Source organism: Lonchura striata, chromosome 26, assembly GCF_050655825.1.
Source record: "Lonchura striata isolate lonStrDom1 chromosome 26, ASM5065582v1, whole genome shotgun sequence".
Lineage (NCBI taxonomy): Eukaryota > Metazoa > Chordata > Aves > Passeriformes > Estrildidae > Lonchura > Lonchura striata.
The window spans coordinates 1,881,921-1,897,231 of record NC_140728.1 but is presented as its reverse complement, the minus strand read 5'-3'; the positions used below and the strand labels follow the sequence as shown (position 1 = coordinate 1,897,231).

Here is a 15,311-nt window from a genome sequence, read left to right as displayed (position 1 = left end):
CAAACAGGAGCAGCTTCCCCTCTCCCCATCAGCCCTGCACTAAAACCAGAGGATTCAGGCAAAAACTCCATCCTGGGGCAGCACTGAATTCCCTGCTGTGACCCACAGTGTGCCAGGCCTTCCCCTTCTGCCTTAGATTTATCCTTTTTAGTACCTAATTTGGAAAGGAAAAAAGAAAAACCACCCCTTGAGATCCTCCAGGAAAAGCAGTGAGACCTCTTGTTCCGTATCCACATGCTTCTTCTTTAATGCTTCCTTAAGGGTCTCCGTTTTTCTGTCACTTATCATCATCCAGAGTAATTTTGGGCTGTTAGAGAAAGTTCATTGCTATAATTGCGACCATATTGGTCATTAAAGTTGACAGACAGCTGCTGGAGAAGTCACTCGCTGCTCCTGCTCCTCAGCAGATGCCTCTCAGCGTTTGCTGAGATGTTGGCTTGAATTTATGAAATGGAAGAAAAGCGTTTCCCCCCAAGGACTGAGCGTTTCAGAGAGGGGAAAGCACGAAGAACTCACCCAGGTCTTGGTTTACAAGCAAGGTTTGCTGCTCCTGCTCCAGCTGGAGTGGAAAGAAGTGGAATTCCATGCAGGCCCTAAGGCTGCTCCTGCCTGCAGGTGTTGGGGACCCCCATCCCGGCTGCACCCCAGTGTGGGAGTCCAGGGCTTCCCTCTGGCTGCCCTGGGACCCTGGCAGGGGTCAGGAGCCCCCCTGGACAGAGTCCCCAGAGACACTGGCTGTGATCTCTGTCCATGGAAAAGAGTTTTCAATCTCGCAGGATCAATTACCAGCTCTGAGTGTTTGATATCAGTAATAATTAAGTGTGGCACGGGTGCAAAAGTAAAATTTTAGGATTCTAGATGAGGGGTCCAAAGGGGACAAGATGGAGGAAATTGGGTGTGCCTTGTCCTTTTTCTCCTTCTCCATGCCCTCCATGTCTCACTGTGGTGTTGGCATTTTTCTGTTGGTTCAGGCTGGGGACACACTGTCCAACGTAGGTGACAGATATTGGCACGTTCTTGTAAATGCAGCCCAGGGAGTTTCTGGTATTTAATGTTTGTCACATCCCACTGAGGGCAGAGCCCCACACGCTGCCCTGCAGGACAGAGCTGGGCAGGGCAGCAGAACATGTGAGAGATAAACAGAATAAACAACCTGGAACCAGCACAGACCAAATATGGCTTCTGCTTTGGCAGGGGGCTGACAGACAGAGACTTTCTACAATCCCAGAATCATCAATACCTCAGATTCCATCACCCCAGTTTCACCATCCAGGGGTTATTTCCAGATATCCCATCCCTGGCAGTGCCCAAGGCCAGGTTGGGCAGGGTTGGGATGGTGGAGGTGTCCCTGCCCATGGCAGGGGTGGCACTGGATGGGTTTTGAGGTCCCTGCAAACCCAAACCAGTCTGGGATTTCCACTTGTCCCTTTCTTGCTGCTGGGATTCAGTAAATAAATATTCCTCACACAATAAATGCCACACAGCACATGCTGGAACAAGGAGCCACTCAGGAGGGCTTTTTTAACCAGTAAACTTTATTTATATATAACAACAGTACAAAGTGAGTCCTTGGCTTGCAAAATAGGAGTGTTTCATATTTACAATAGGTACACAATAATATATTAGAATAATAACAAAACCCCCTTTTATTTCCTTGGAACATTTTTAAATACTTAAACTTTCTTACATTTTTTTTTTCCACAACACTTGTAAAAACAACAAAAAACAGACAATCATCTTAAAAAAAAAATATAATACAGAACTCCAGTGTGTCAAGTATAACGGGGAGGGGAGGAGCCAGAGAACGATACGGTGGAATGGGCACAGATACAAATCAATTCCTTGTTCTGCCAATACACAAATCCCCTAAAAACTGCTGGGGGTTGTAAGGAGAAGGGGAAGAAGAAATCAGGATCTGTTCCATGGCTAATACCTCTACATTCTGTGACGTTTTTGGGGGGACTCCAGAAGTTTTAGTACCTGTACATTCCCTTCCCCTTGCTGCTTCTCCCAGCGGCCCCCAAGGTACCATCAACACCAAAACTCAGCAGTAAGAGAAGCACATTTTTACTGCATCTTCTGAAGCCATGAAATAACATGGCAAAATCAGCTTTTTTCCCTCCCCATGGCTCCTCGTGTACCTTGGTGTGCCCAGTCCTCGGGATGGGAACGCCGGCTGGAGAAGCTGTTGCATAAACTTCCAAGCTTATTCCAAAGAGAGGTATTGAAAACCCCAAAGGAAAGGCCATACAGGAGATGCCCTGTTTGATCTGGCAGCCTCGGGAGGCCCGGCGAGTTTGGGGTGTTTGGGATATTTATTGTCCGTGCAACTGGATGGACCCTGTGGGGCTTTGGAGCACGTTCCTCAAGGCTGCAGCAAGGTCACAATCTTTTCAGGGTTATATTCCACGGTTACAAAGGAAGGAGAGGGATGGGAAACACAGGGACAAGGGGGATCTGAAAGAACGAGCACAGAGACACTGCCATGCCCACAGCACAGCCACAACACCGCTGGCTGCCACCCCAGCAAGGCGGGCACCGACACCCTGGAGGGATGGAGTGGCTTTTCCAGCATGGAGCAGCGGGGCTCTGCCAGCCTGCACTGCCCCACCCTTCCACCTCCCCATCTCTGAGCCCAGCACGGCCCCAGCACCCCACAGAGCACCCCGGGGTGCAGGACACGCACCACAGACCCCCAGGTTTCTTCCAGAAGGCACCGGGCACCACCCATAGCTGGGGTTCTGGCTTCTGCTCCATTGCCTGCCCAGAACAGGACCAGCCCCCCAGTCTGGGGGAATTCAGGGTGAAGGGGCTTTGCACAAAGCCTTCCAGACAGCCAGAACTGGTCCAAAGGCTCCCATCCTCTTCCCCTGCAAAACTAACCTGGCCAAACTGCTCTGAAGCTGCACATTTGGGGTTGCTCAGCTCAGCAGCTCCCCAGCAGCACACGGGCATCTCTTACTCTGATGGTTTCCCCACTGAAGGTCTCATCAGGAAAACCAAACCATCCTGCCCACGCAGGTGGCCTCAGAGCTGTCCCCAGAGCTTTGCCCTCAGCCTCTGACCCGCTGGTCTCTGGTTTTGGGTGCAGGCTGGGTGTTTTTGCCAAGGACGGGACTGTGCTCCGAGCTCTTCCTCACACACAACTCTGTACAATGTCACAGCCCCCTGCACTATTGCCTTGCAGTTCCTGGTACAAATGTGGATCTGGAATAGGATGGCTGAAGCTCTGTGGCATTTTAATGCATCTTTGATGTCAGTTATTTACCCTCCTCAGAGCATTTTTTCTTCTCTCCAGGGCAGAGTCACACGTGAGCTCTCCCTGATGGCCCAGCTTATTCAAGTCAGTCTCTTTTAGTTTCATTTAGTTTGGGGAGCTGAGTCCCTGTGACAGGTGAGCTCTGACAGCAATGGAAACTGGATGGAGAACAGCCAGTGACAGGAGAACGTGGCTGGGCTGCTGCCAGGGAAGGGGCTCGAGGCTCTGGAGCAGCACAGGGACCGTGCTGGGAGCTGCTCTGCCCTGTGCCAACCTGGCCTTCCTCATCCCTGCTGGCTTCTGGGGACTTCTTGGAATGCGACCTTGTTTGGAGGCTGTGCCCACTGGAGCAGGGGCTGCTCTGACCCTTTTTTCACACAGACTTAAACACCAAGACCCCCACGAGGAGCTCGGAGCCAGCAGCGTGCAGGATGCAACCCCAGAGCCTCAAACCCTCTCGCCTTTGCCCTCCACGTGCCCACCCAAACTGTTTCCTACGTTGGGACGTTTTCTGTGGAGTCCAGTGGAAGGCAGGAGGGAACACCGACGTGGGGATGGGCCACCAGGATTTTAAGACAGAGTGTGGAAGGCACTGCTGTGATGAAGGTCTCTGCTGCACTCACCATCCCCAGCGTGTCACAGCCCCAGCCCTGTGGGGAGGCACCACTGTTCCCACGGCCATCCTTCAGGGAAAAACCTGAAATTCCAGCCCTGGAATGCCGCTGGGCTGCAGCGAGGCCGTGGCAGCAGTTTTGTTCCTCAGCGCTGCTCCTCACGGTGTGTCCTCACTGCTGCAGACGGGATAGCCAGGCTTCCCAGGGATATCCATGCAGGATTTCACAGGTCTCCAGCGCTTTGGCCGTGCTGATCCCTCCTGCCTCCCTTTAAATCCACCCTTTCTGGCAAAGCGTGGAGCTGTGGTGGCTGTGGCTCCTCCGTGGGGCTCTCGCCTTGCCCGCGAGCTCCGCTCTCCTCTGCGGGGTTTTAATAAAGGCTTCCAAGGTGGAGAAGCGTTTGATTAGCACCTCGCTCCCCCTCAGAGTGGGTGCTTTGATAGCTCATGAGCAGAAGATTAAACAGAATTATTCAAGCGGTGACACCAGGCGGAGAGATCCCGGCGAGTGACGTCTCTCACTTTGATGTTGGAATACCTGAAACGGAGCGAGCTGGAGACTCCAAACTCCGAGCGGCCTTGCAGGAGGAAGGGGGCAATGAGAGGGACGTGAAATCATTTCATCTAAGGCAAGTGCCCCCTCCTGACCAAACCTCCAGTCCAGTTTGCTGCGAGTGTGAAGAAAACATCATTTTAAGATCTGAAGCTTCCTCTTCCCGAAGGAGGAATGGAAACGTTGGATGCAAACAGGGCAAGAGATTCCCAGCGCTCTGCCCCAGGGGGATATGTTGCTTCAATCCATATAATTGCCTGTAAAGATCCATAATTAATGTCAACCACCATGAGAAGATACTTGGCAATGTATTTCTAGGCCACCCCTCCAGCCAGGACTGTGCTGCTCCCTCTGCCATCCTCCTGAAGCTTTTCCAGATGATGGAAGAGGTGTTTTTGTTGTTTCCTTCGGAATTCAGTCAGAAGTGTAAGAGCTTATGGGTTTGCAAAGTGCTCCTGCTGCTCCTCCCTTTTTCTCTCTGCTCAAATGGTCCCACAGCACAGAAGATGAACTCAGCTGTCCCCTTGTCTCCTTAATGTTCTCCCAGAGAATCCAGGGGGTGTGTGGGGACCTCCACTTCTGCTGAGAAAATACAGGGGAGTGGGGAGTGACACAGCCTTGGCTTGGGGGGTGCTCCTGGCCAGAGGGGAGAGAGCAGGAGGAGGAAAGCAGGATTGAAAGCTGCACAAAAGCCTCTCAAAGAGATGCAGAGAGGAGCACCATGAGGGCTGTTGGGCAGGGACACTGTCTCCAGGCCCAGGTGATGCACAGGCAGGCCTTTGCTTTGGGCCGTATTCTGTGAGTCCTGCAGAGGTAACTCCCCAGACTGATATTTGGAAGTGTCTGGAAATCGTTCAGGAGCTTTTTGGAGCGCTCTCTTTGGGTTTCAGAGTACCATGAGAACTTGGTGAACCCAAACCAACAACCACAGCTAAAACAGGTCTGGCAATCCATCACCTAAGCTGTGTGATGGATCACTGTGAACAGCAGGAACAGAACCTGCAAAACACCTGCAGGATTTCAAAGCCTGACCCTCTGCCATGTCCTGTGGTACCTGCAGCAAAGGGCAGGCCAGTAGGGACTGCTCCAGTGGCATTCCTGGTGCTGGGCTCCGCAGTGCCTGACTTTTAGTAGGATTTTTGCACATTTTTTGCCTCAGAAATGAGATTCACCGTGCAGGAGTGGGATCCCTGGGAAGGGAACTCTCAGATAACAAGCAGTACAAACACTGCTCTGCCTTTCAGTCTCTGTTTCTGCCACTCTCCCCCTGTCTCAGTAAATCCAGTGCTCAGGCTGCTGTAAATGTCAAGAACTTATTGCACAAGGTTGATTATTATCATCAGTATTTTCTGCTTTTCAGAGAGACTCACAGAATTGGATTACCAAAAGAAAGTGGACTTGGCATGGCTTTTACTGAATGGTAATTAAACCAAGTTTCCTGAGTATTTCTCTACGTGCTTCTCCCCTCCCCTGGTGCTGGACTGCAGGACACGGAAAGGCAGCAGCTCTCTGGGAGCCCTGCTGGGCTCCTCCAGGCAGGAATAGTGGAGGAGGGGGATGGAGATGGAAGTGGATTTTCCTTCAACACACACTGGCTGCAAACGAAGGTCCCAGTCTGGTGTGACGCTGCCTGGGAACACCAGGAATTATTTTGCTGCCACTGCCAAGCTCCTGCAGCCAACTCTTGTATTTCCATCAGGCCTCCTCTCCCTGCCCTCCCCACTGCAGCCTGCACGCGTTTCAATATTTACTCCAGAGAGAGATATTTACAGCATTCCTTCCCCTCCTGGCACTCTACAAAGGGACACACATAAGCTTTGGTGTCTTTGAAAGAAATAACACTCACAAACATTTGCCTGTCCCTGGCCACAGGAACGTGTGCCGTGGGGGCCAGCAAGGAACTGAAGAGAACAACGAGACGCCGACACAGAGACACGACAGCAGAGCTGGCTGGCCCGGGGGTGCTGGTTAAGGTTTGCTCTTGCCTGGAGCAGAGATTTCTCTCCCTTTCCCAGTGGAATTGCAAATCCTGGCAAATGCTGCTGGAGACACCCAAAGGGAGCCTGTGCCCAAGGACTCCGCACATCCAGCAGAAAAACAAAGATCTGCTCTGCCAGCGTCCAGGCTCTTCAAGTATTGTCACCGTAAACATTGGGGTTTGGGGGGGTTTGCTGTCAGAAATTGGAGGTGGCTGCTGGAGACCCCCAAAACCGACCCTGGAGGTGTCAGCCCAGCTCTGCCTTGGCTCATGCGGCACTTGCAGGAGCCAGCAGTGGACACTGCTGGATCACCACGGACATGCTGGACACTGCTGGACACTGCTGGATCACCATGGTCATACTGGACACTGCTGGACACTGCTGGATCACCATGGTCATACTGGACACTGCTGGATCACCATGGCCATACTGGACACTGCTGGACACTGCTGGATCAGCCAGTGAGGTGGGATGGAGGTGGAAAAGGAAAGAGCAATGAAATTCAGATCTTCTTCCCTCATTCGACAGCAAATGCGATTTAAAAAAAAAATATATATAGACACTATATAAATACATGGATAAAGCTGGGTTTCAAGACAGGTCGGATGATCGGATGGTTTTGCAATTCAGGTAAAGCTCCTTCTAGTGCCTCTAAGTCACTCAGCCACGGGACTATTTTCAGGCAAAACTGCTATTTTGCTTCTGTGAAAAGGTGTGGTGCAAACTTGTGCTCGTATTTGTTGTAAGAATCCCAACCGAAGCCATTTTGGTTTTCCAGACGTTCCAGTGGGTGTGAGAGTCTGCTCGCAGAATGCCTGAGCTGTGTCCTCGGAAGGCTCTCAGGGACAGGATTCAGGGCTGATCCTTCTTGCCAGGATTATCTCTATGGCCTCTGTGGTTTTTGCTCTATTTATTTTTTTTCCTTTTTCTTCCTTTTTTTTTTTTTTTTACAAAAAAACTCCTTTAAATAAAGTTTTATTTTCTAATATACACTAAACAATTTTCATGCAAAGCAGCACTCGTGGAGACATCCAGATTTTCCAGGTTCTTTCCTTTCTGTGTGCACTCGAAAAAATGATCCACCTTGCTTGGACTTTGATTGAGATGCTTCATCTTCCTCCCTTCCTGCCCTTTCAAACTGGATCCTGTATGATTTTTGAACACAGCCAGTCCTTGAGGCAGGCTCTGCTCTCTCCAGAGGAGCCTTGGGGGTGTGTCCAGTGCCTTCCTTGCTTGTTCTGCCTCCAAATTCCCGGGAGTCCGTGCGATCCTCTGCCCTTTGCCGTCCGTGGCCTTTCTTCAGCTCTCGAAGGACATGGCCCCAATGAGTTGCTCTACTTTGTAAGCCAAGCGCTGCCTCCGAGCCTGCTCATCCTGCTCCAGAGCTCCGATGAGCTGGGGAGAGAACAGGAAAAGGGGGAAAAATTGAATCAGGGAGAGAAATCAGCGTGAGAGAGGGGGTAGGGGAGGTGGGTGGGCAGTGAGATGTGAGCAGCTCCATGTGAGGAGGTGTGAAATCCCAATAAAATAGCAAAACAACGAGGCTGTCGTTGGTTTGTTGGATCCCTCAATACCCACCCAACAAAAACCACTCTGGTGCCTTGGACTCCACATTTCTTGTCTCGTTTAGCACGAAAGTGATGAGATTTTTCAACCCTAATGGGAAAATAGCCGTGGCGTTGTATCACAAATGGCTACATGCAGTTCAATGACAAAACCCTTCCGTTTCACGGACATAATTACAAAATCGGTTCTTCTTGCAGAAATGAAGGGGTGGAACAGATGGCGAGAACTTGGTTTCAAGTGATGCATTCATTAAAGGAGCTCAGGCTGCCAGGAAGCCTTTGCAAACAGGAGCCTGTGCCACTACCACGGAGATTTGGACCGTGCTGCTCCCAAAGGACACCGAGGTTTCTGGGGAGCTTTGATGGGTCAGGAATATTTTCCACAGCACTGGGTGCATGCCAGAGCTGAGGTATCCAGCTGCTCCCACAATATTTCATCTCTCAATCCTCCTGGGGAGGATGCTACAAGTGTGGCCAATCCCAAACCCCTCTGTGAGTGAAGGGAACAGCGGGGCAGGAGCGGTGCCAGCTACGGCCGGGCTGCAGCCAGGGAAGGGAGGGCAGGGAGCTCTGGCAGGCAGCAGAGGATCCCTACACAAGCCAGCACTGCAGCTGCTCTCCCACACACCTGCCACGGCGCCCTGTCACCCCCAGGACACCGTGGCCCAGGGGGCACCATGGCCCAGGGGACACCATGGCCCAGGGGACACTGCTGCTTAGAGGACACCATCACTCCAGGGGACACCACCATGGCTCAGGGAACACCATGGCCTAGAGGACACTGTGGCCCAGGGGACACCATCACTACAGGGGACACCACCATGGCCCAGGGGACACCATGGCCTGAGGAACTCCATTGCCCAGGGAACACCATTGCCCAGGAGACACCATCACGGTCCAGAGCACACCATCACTCCAGGGGACACCAGTATGGCCCAGGGAATGTTGTTTCCTAGAGGACACCATGGCCCAGAGGATACCATGGTCCAGGGGACACCATTACTCCAGGGGACACCACTATGGCCCAAAGAACGCTGTTGCCCAGGGGATACCACCACTCCAGAGGACACCATGGCCCAGGGGACACTGCTGCCTAGAGGACACCATCACTCGAGGGGATACCACCATGGCCCAGAAGACACATGGCCCAGTGGACACCATCACAGTCCAGAGCACACCATCAGTCCAGGGGACACCACCATGGCCCAAGGAACGCTGTTGCCCAGGGGATGCCACCACTCCAGGGGCCACCATGGCCCAGGGGACGCTGGTGCCCGTGCCCACCTCCTCGCTGTACTTGCTGACATAGGAGTAGATCTCGTTGAGCGCGCTCAGCATGTTGAACTCCACGGCGTGCAGGCGCGACTGCTCGGCGAGGTAGGCGTTCATGTCCTGGTCGCTGATGGCCGGGAGCTTGGCGATGTCCGCGTAATACCTGCAGGAACGAGGGCCAGGGCAAACGTGACGAACAGGAGCGCCCCAAATGTCCCTGCTCCCCCTGGGATTTAAGCTAAGCTCTGCAGGAATAAGAACATCTTCTGCTTTGTGTTTACATCCAGCAAAAGAGGATTCTGGGCTGTGATGAGCTGAAAACAGGAGCAGCGATGCTTGGCGGGGCTGAGAACCACCCTGCAGCACCACTGGTGGTCCTTGTGCTTCCCTTCCGCTCAGGATGTTCTCTCCTGAGATCCATGGGGATTCAGAGCACCCTGCACCCACACTCCCACGGGCTGCCCTCACCTCTCCACCCAGCTCTTGTAGCTGGGGATGTCCTTGGCGTACAGCAGCTTGTTGGAGGGGGAGTCCTTGCCCAGGCGGTGCTCCGAGGTGGAGCAGGAATCCATGAAGGTCTGAGCCACCACGGAGAGGCAGGCGTCCGTGATGCTGCCCTTGTGGATGTCGAACACGAACTGCGGGTTTTTGATCACGTTCACCCAGAAGCGGAGGGGAAGGCTGGGAGGCAAAGCCAGAATTGAGAGGAAATGAGAAGACAAAGGCAAGGCAAGGGCGCTTGCTGTGGATGGTGCTCCCAGGCAGAGCACCAATGGTGGGAAGAGCAAGAGAAGAATTTAAACAGGAGCTGGGCCAAGGCCACCAAGCACCAGTTAGCCCAGATGGCTGCTGGTGCATCCTGCCATGCCCGGGAGCTGCTCTGGGCTCGGATCCCACACGGAGCAGTGGAGATGAGCAGGGCAGAGCTGGGCAGTCTGGGGGAACTGGGGGAGCATCTGCAGGAGGAGCCCGTTAGGAGGAGCTCAGCAGGGCAGGGCTGCAGTGTGGGGTGAGCCCTGGCACTGAGCAGTGCTCAGCACCCACGAGCTGGCAGCAGGAACCACAGGCTTTGTCCCCAAATCCTGGGGCCTTTGCAATCAAAGGGGAATTATTATTCCTTTTTTTCTTCGGCTGTATAGCAGGATCAAAAAAGCAGCTGCTGCTTTCTATTACCTTTCAAGTCGCAGCTCTCTCTGTCTCTCCAGCTCGCTGAAAGGCTGCAGCCTTAACTCTTGCAGTGCTGCAGGAGAGCAGCTCAGCCCCAGCCACCCCAGCTCCCTCTTCCAAGCTTCCCTTTGCTTCTGCCTGCTCCAGGGGCAGCCTTCTCCCACATCCCCACCAAAATTCCCTTTCTGGAAATGCTGCAGAGCTCAGCTGAGATGGGGAGAAGGAAGGTCCAGGCCTGGTGGGGCCTGTTGCCTCCGGCAGACCAAACTCTGGTGGTCATTGCTTTCTTTTTTTCTCATAATTTCTTGTGATTCTACAGTTTTTATCCCAATAACTCCATCTTCTAAGGCTTTAAATGAATTGTTTTGAGCTTCCCACTGCCTTAGCAGGGAACCAGCTTTTGCAGCCATGATGATTAGAGGCCTTTTAAACCACGAGGGACTCAGGGGAAAATACAAGGTCTTCAGGGAAAAACCATTCGTTGTGCTTTTTTATTCCTTTCTCACAGAGGTAAATTTCCAACCCACAGAGGTTTTAATCCTAAAATAGCAGCAGAGGCAGAGATGTGAGAGCTCCCACTGTTTGGAGAGGCTGGTCCTGGCTGCAGCCCATGCCTGAGGCATGCAGAGCCGGCTCCTTCTCCCTGTGCCACCTCCTGCTGGTGCCCAAATGCTCCAGGTGCTTCCCGAAGTGATGGGAAAGGTGCACTTGTGGCACAGCAGGGCCGTGCAGCCACTGGAGCCTTGCTTCCCACTCTTCCCAAGGTCCATTCGGGCAGATCTGCAGCCCGAGGGCAGCAGCCAGGAGTAAGGAGTAGCCAGGCTACCTCCCTTCCCTTCCAAACCAGGATTTTAGGATCCTGTGAACACTGGCAGCCCACAGAGGCTCAAAGCCCAGCTTTGTGCCCCACTTTGGGGCTTGGCAGCCCTTCCCAAAACAATTCCCCACACCTTTTTTTTGCCCAGAATCACGGAACACCCAGCCTGCCTCCCTGCCCTCTGTGGCAGGCCCATTCTTCTCTCTCAGAATTTTTCACAGAGGAGCACAGAGGAAAGAAAGAGAAAACAATTTCTATTTCTGCTCCTTGTTTTCTTAGTCGAATGTGCTTGGAGAATTGTTTACCTGGGGTGATGGCTTGGTTGGATTCTGGTGAGGATTGTTGGAGCCTGGTGGCCAATCCAACCCACTTGGGGCTGGGCTCTCAGAGTGGGTTAGTTAGTTATGGTACTTAGAGTTGTTAGTTAGATCTGGTACTAACAACTAACAACTTAGATTGTTAGTTAGATATGGTACTTAGAAAAGTAGGTTTGTAGTTCCAGTATATTAAAAATAGTATATTGATGTATTATAGTACAGATATAATAAAAAAATCATCCAGCTTTCTGTTACCAGTTGCTCTTCCAGGTGTGCCGGACGTCGGTGTCGTGGATGCCGTGCTTGTCGGCCTGCTCGTCCAGGAAGTCGAACATGTACTTGATGGCGAGGGGCAGGGCGCTGCCGCGGTGCACCGTGCTGAACAGCGTCTCAAACAGGTCGTCCACGAACTTCTGCAGCGTGCCCTGACGGCAGGACGGCAAATCAGACAGCTTCCAACCGCTTCTTTTATTGTTTTTAGGCAGGGGCTTGTTTTCGCCTCTGCTCAGGGTGGGGGAAACTGAATGGAATCGAATTGAACTGAATTTCTCTTAAAAGGCTCAGTTACAATGAGGGTTTGAGGATTTCTGGGCTTCAGTCAACAAAAAGGAGATTCCCAGAGCCAGAAGATACAAAGGGGATAAATGAATATTGACAAACATCACCCCTGGTGTGAACAGAGACACCTGGTCTGGGAAATGATTGATAACAGAACCAAAGCATGGGGACCAAGTTAGCACTGAAAGGATCAATAACCAATAGGAAATCGAATACTAAGAATTGGGCAATTTAGAAGCAGCAAATGTGAATTTCATTGGAGGTTTCATGTATAAATATGTGAAAAATGGGGTAAAAACCCATGTGTGATGGAATGATTTTCACTGCACAACCTAGCCACGTGTGGATGAAATAATTTCTATTGCACATCCTGGCCAGAATAAAGTAATACCTAATTCTCTAATATTGAAAAGATGCTGTTGGAGAGTTTCTGTTTTCCCTGCAGTTTTGGTGACAGGAGCAGCAATCCAGGGGGCGAGGGGAGGGACAGGCACTCCCCTGCCCAAGCAGTGGTGGCAGGAAGGGACACCAGATGTTACCAGACCCAAAAAGTGCCACCACAGATCCCACGGGAATAACTGAGGTCAGGGTCTTTTGAAAAGCTCCAGCCTGCAGCTACTCACTCATTTACTCTTTATTTCTAACCTGAGATAATTATTTTTTTTTTGCTTTCCAAAGCACAGCTATGTTATCCACGCTGATAAGCATGTGGGGAAAGGCAGGAAAACCGTGCCTGGTCGAGGGAATGGGTAAATATTTCCAGGCACTACTTCATTCACCAATTTGTGAACAGTTTTAACAGTTTTTAAGAAAAAAAAAAAAAAAGGAGAATTGCAGCCATTGCCTTGAGTGTGAGGAAATCTGGGCTGGACTCTCCAAATGCCAGGAAAACCCAGCCAGGTTGGGATCTGAGCAGCACCAGGACCCCTCGCTGAGCTTCCCCAGGAGAATTCAGCTCAGTTACCTTTGTCGCCAGGAGCCTGGTCAGGTAGATCTCAGAGACCATCTTGCTGCCCCTGTCCCCTTCCTTCTGGTCGCCGTGGTCGTGGTTCTTGACCAGGTGCCAGACCTTGACGCCGCTCTCCAGGTCGGGGGTGATCATGGGCGCGCGCGAGCGGAGGCTGTCGGGGCTGCCCGTGTAGCGGAACGTGGAGTCTGGGCAGGGAGACAGGCTGCTCACCCCTTCTGCACCTCCCTCAGCACCCTCACCACGGCTGGACACACCCAAATTGTTGGCACTGGGGTTTTTGGGGTTTGTTTTTTGGTGGGGAAATGAAATGGAAAACCACCACGGTTCTGTTTCGCGCGCGTTCTCGTTCTGCGCCGTCAGAGTTTGGCGTTTGCCCAAAATCCGTGTTGGTCTCCAACAAAAAAACCTCAAAATTCAGCTTTTTTCCCTCCCCTATATGGCCTTTCCTGCCCCATTTGAATCCTTTCCTGATGAGAACTCCTCGTACAGAGGACACAGAAATCCTCCCTGACTCACGGCTCACACACACGACCCCGGGCACCGGCTCCCGCAGGAGCAGAGCCCTGGTTTCAGGATTTTGTAAATAATGAGGAGCTGCTCAGCACAAAGGGCAGGAGAAGCTGCTGAGCTCGTCCTTGAGGTTTTCAGGGGAGCAGTGAGGACTCAAGCTGAGCATCAGCAGCAGAGCCTGAGGCCAGTCCTGCACCCTGCGCCATCCCTGGGCTGAGCAGAGCCAGCCTCATGCTGTCCCTGCTGTCCCTGCAGGGAAAAGGGAGCTCAAAGGGCACCAGACACTGCCCTGAACTGCTCAGAAACCATGGGGGGATGTGGCACAGGAATTTAGATATTTCACTTCCCAAAGAATGTCCCTCCCTGCATCCCCAGCGTGTCCAGGACGAGACACGAGGCTGAGGAGCCCAGAAGTGCCTTGCTGGATTTCCCTCCTGCTACATTTCTTTGTTCTCTGGGAATCTCATGCATTTTCTCAAGTTTAGCCTTCAGTTCACTGCTCACCCTCCTCGTCAGGAGTGTGGGGATCGATCGTAAATCAGCTGAGGGAAATACTCAAGTCATTACCAAAGTAGCTGGATTTTCATCCCTGATTAAGGCTTAGATAAATGAGTGCTCCAACTGATATAATTAAGGAGACAGACAGGGGGACAGCTCAGGAAGCATGCAGTAATTCTATTTTTAAACATATCTCTGCACTGATATATAACAGGGGAAGTAAATAAGTATCTAATTTAAATTCTGCCGGCACAATTAGAAATATTAATCTCAACATGAGCAATGATGGCTCGTATTTGTGCTTTGCAAAAGCTTTTGCAGCTGACAGAGATCAATGAGCACTGAGGGCTCAGGCTGCGAGACCCAGCCCTGCTTTTTCCATCAGCTGGACTATGGGATGTGTTGGACACGTGTGGACCTACACTGGCAGGGAGAAATGCCTTTTCTCCTGGTTTTTACCTCAAGACTCCCCTGGTTTTGGCTCCTCAGAACACTTGCTCGAGCTAAAAACCAACATTATTTTGGGAGCTATAAACAAGAGGAGGAGATGGGTTTGTCGGGAGACTTTTTGCTGGTAAAACACTCTGTGAAATGAACGATAATGAAAGATCAGCACTCGAGAGATTTTGCCACTGCTGCCTTTTATGGAAGTCTATTATTACAATTATTGTGGATTTAGTGCTCCAAGCATGCACCTGGCACCTCGCAGGCTCATTTTCTCAGGCTGCAGCATCTTCAGGGACCCTCTGGAATGTGCTGAGCCCTTCTATTATGCAAATCCGGAATTCCCAGGTGTGCACATCCCTGCACTCTGTGCTAAGATTGCCCTTCCCCATTTGTGACCCATTAGCTCAGAGCTCAGGATCCTGCCCTCGGGGAGGAACAGGGGAGGATCAGATAAATCAGGTTTATCTGTGGTGCTGCCCTGCTCAGGGGCTCAAAGATCCTCTCCTGCACCACCCATCCCCTCTGAGCCCTTGGAATTGTCCCAGGCCCCACATTCCCAAAGGCTGCTCTTAGCTCTCCTGTTCTTGGCATTTCCCTTTCCCCCTTCTCACCTTTCCTGGTCCTTTTGCTGTTCTCACAGCTGGAAAAGCCTTTGCAATCCAAACCAGCAGCCAAGGATGTCTTTCTGTTTGGATTTACATTTGTTTTGGGTGGTTTTTTGGGTGGAGCTGATGCTTTTTCCCCACTGACATGCCAGTGTCAGCCCATGAGCCGTCCCTGCCCATC

General features: G+C 51.9%; 1 protein-coding gene across 4 annotated transcripts in view; it reads right to left on the bottom strand.

The window, feature by feature from the left end:
• Positions 1-1,514: 1,514 nt before the first annotated feature.
• The window catches only part of PLXNA2 (plexin A2), a 141,926-nt gene continuing 128,129 nt past the window's right edge, over positions 1,515-15,311 (bottom strand). For all 4 annotated transcript variants that reach the window (XM_021536033.4, XM_021536032.4, XM_085561080.1 and 1 more), the window contains exons 28-32: positions 13,065-13,255; positions 11,798-11,967; positions 9,710-9,922; positions 9,254-9,404; positions 1,515-7,799 (exon numbers count right to left, since the gene is read on the bottom strand). In XM_021536033.4, the coding sequence (XP_021391708.1) occupies positions 7,704-7,799; positions 9,254-9,404; positions 9,710-9,922; positions 11,798-11,967; positions 13,065-13,255 (821 nt within the window). In that variant the 3' untranslated portion in view covers positions 1,515-7,703. The remainder of the gene's footprint in view (positions 7,800-9,253; positions 9,405-9,709; positions 9,923-11,797; positions 11,968-13,064; positions 13,256-15,311) is intronic.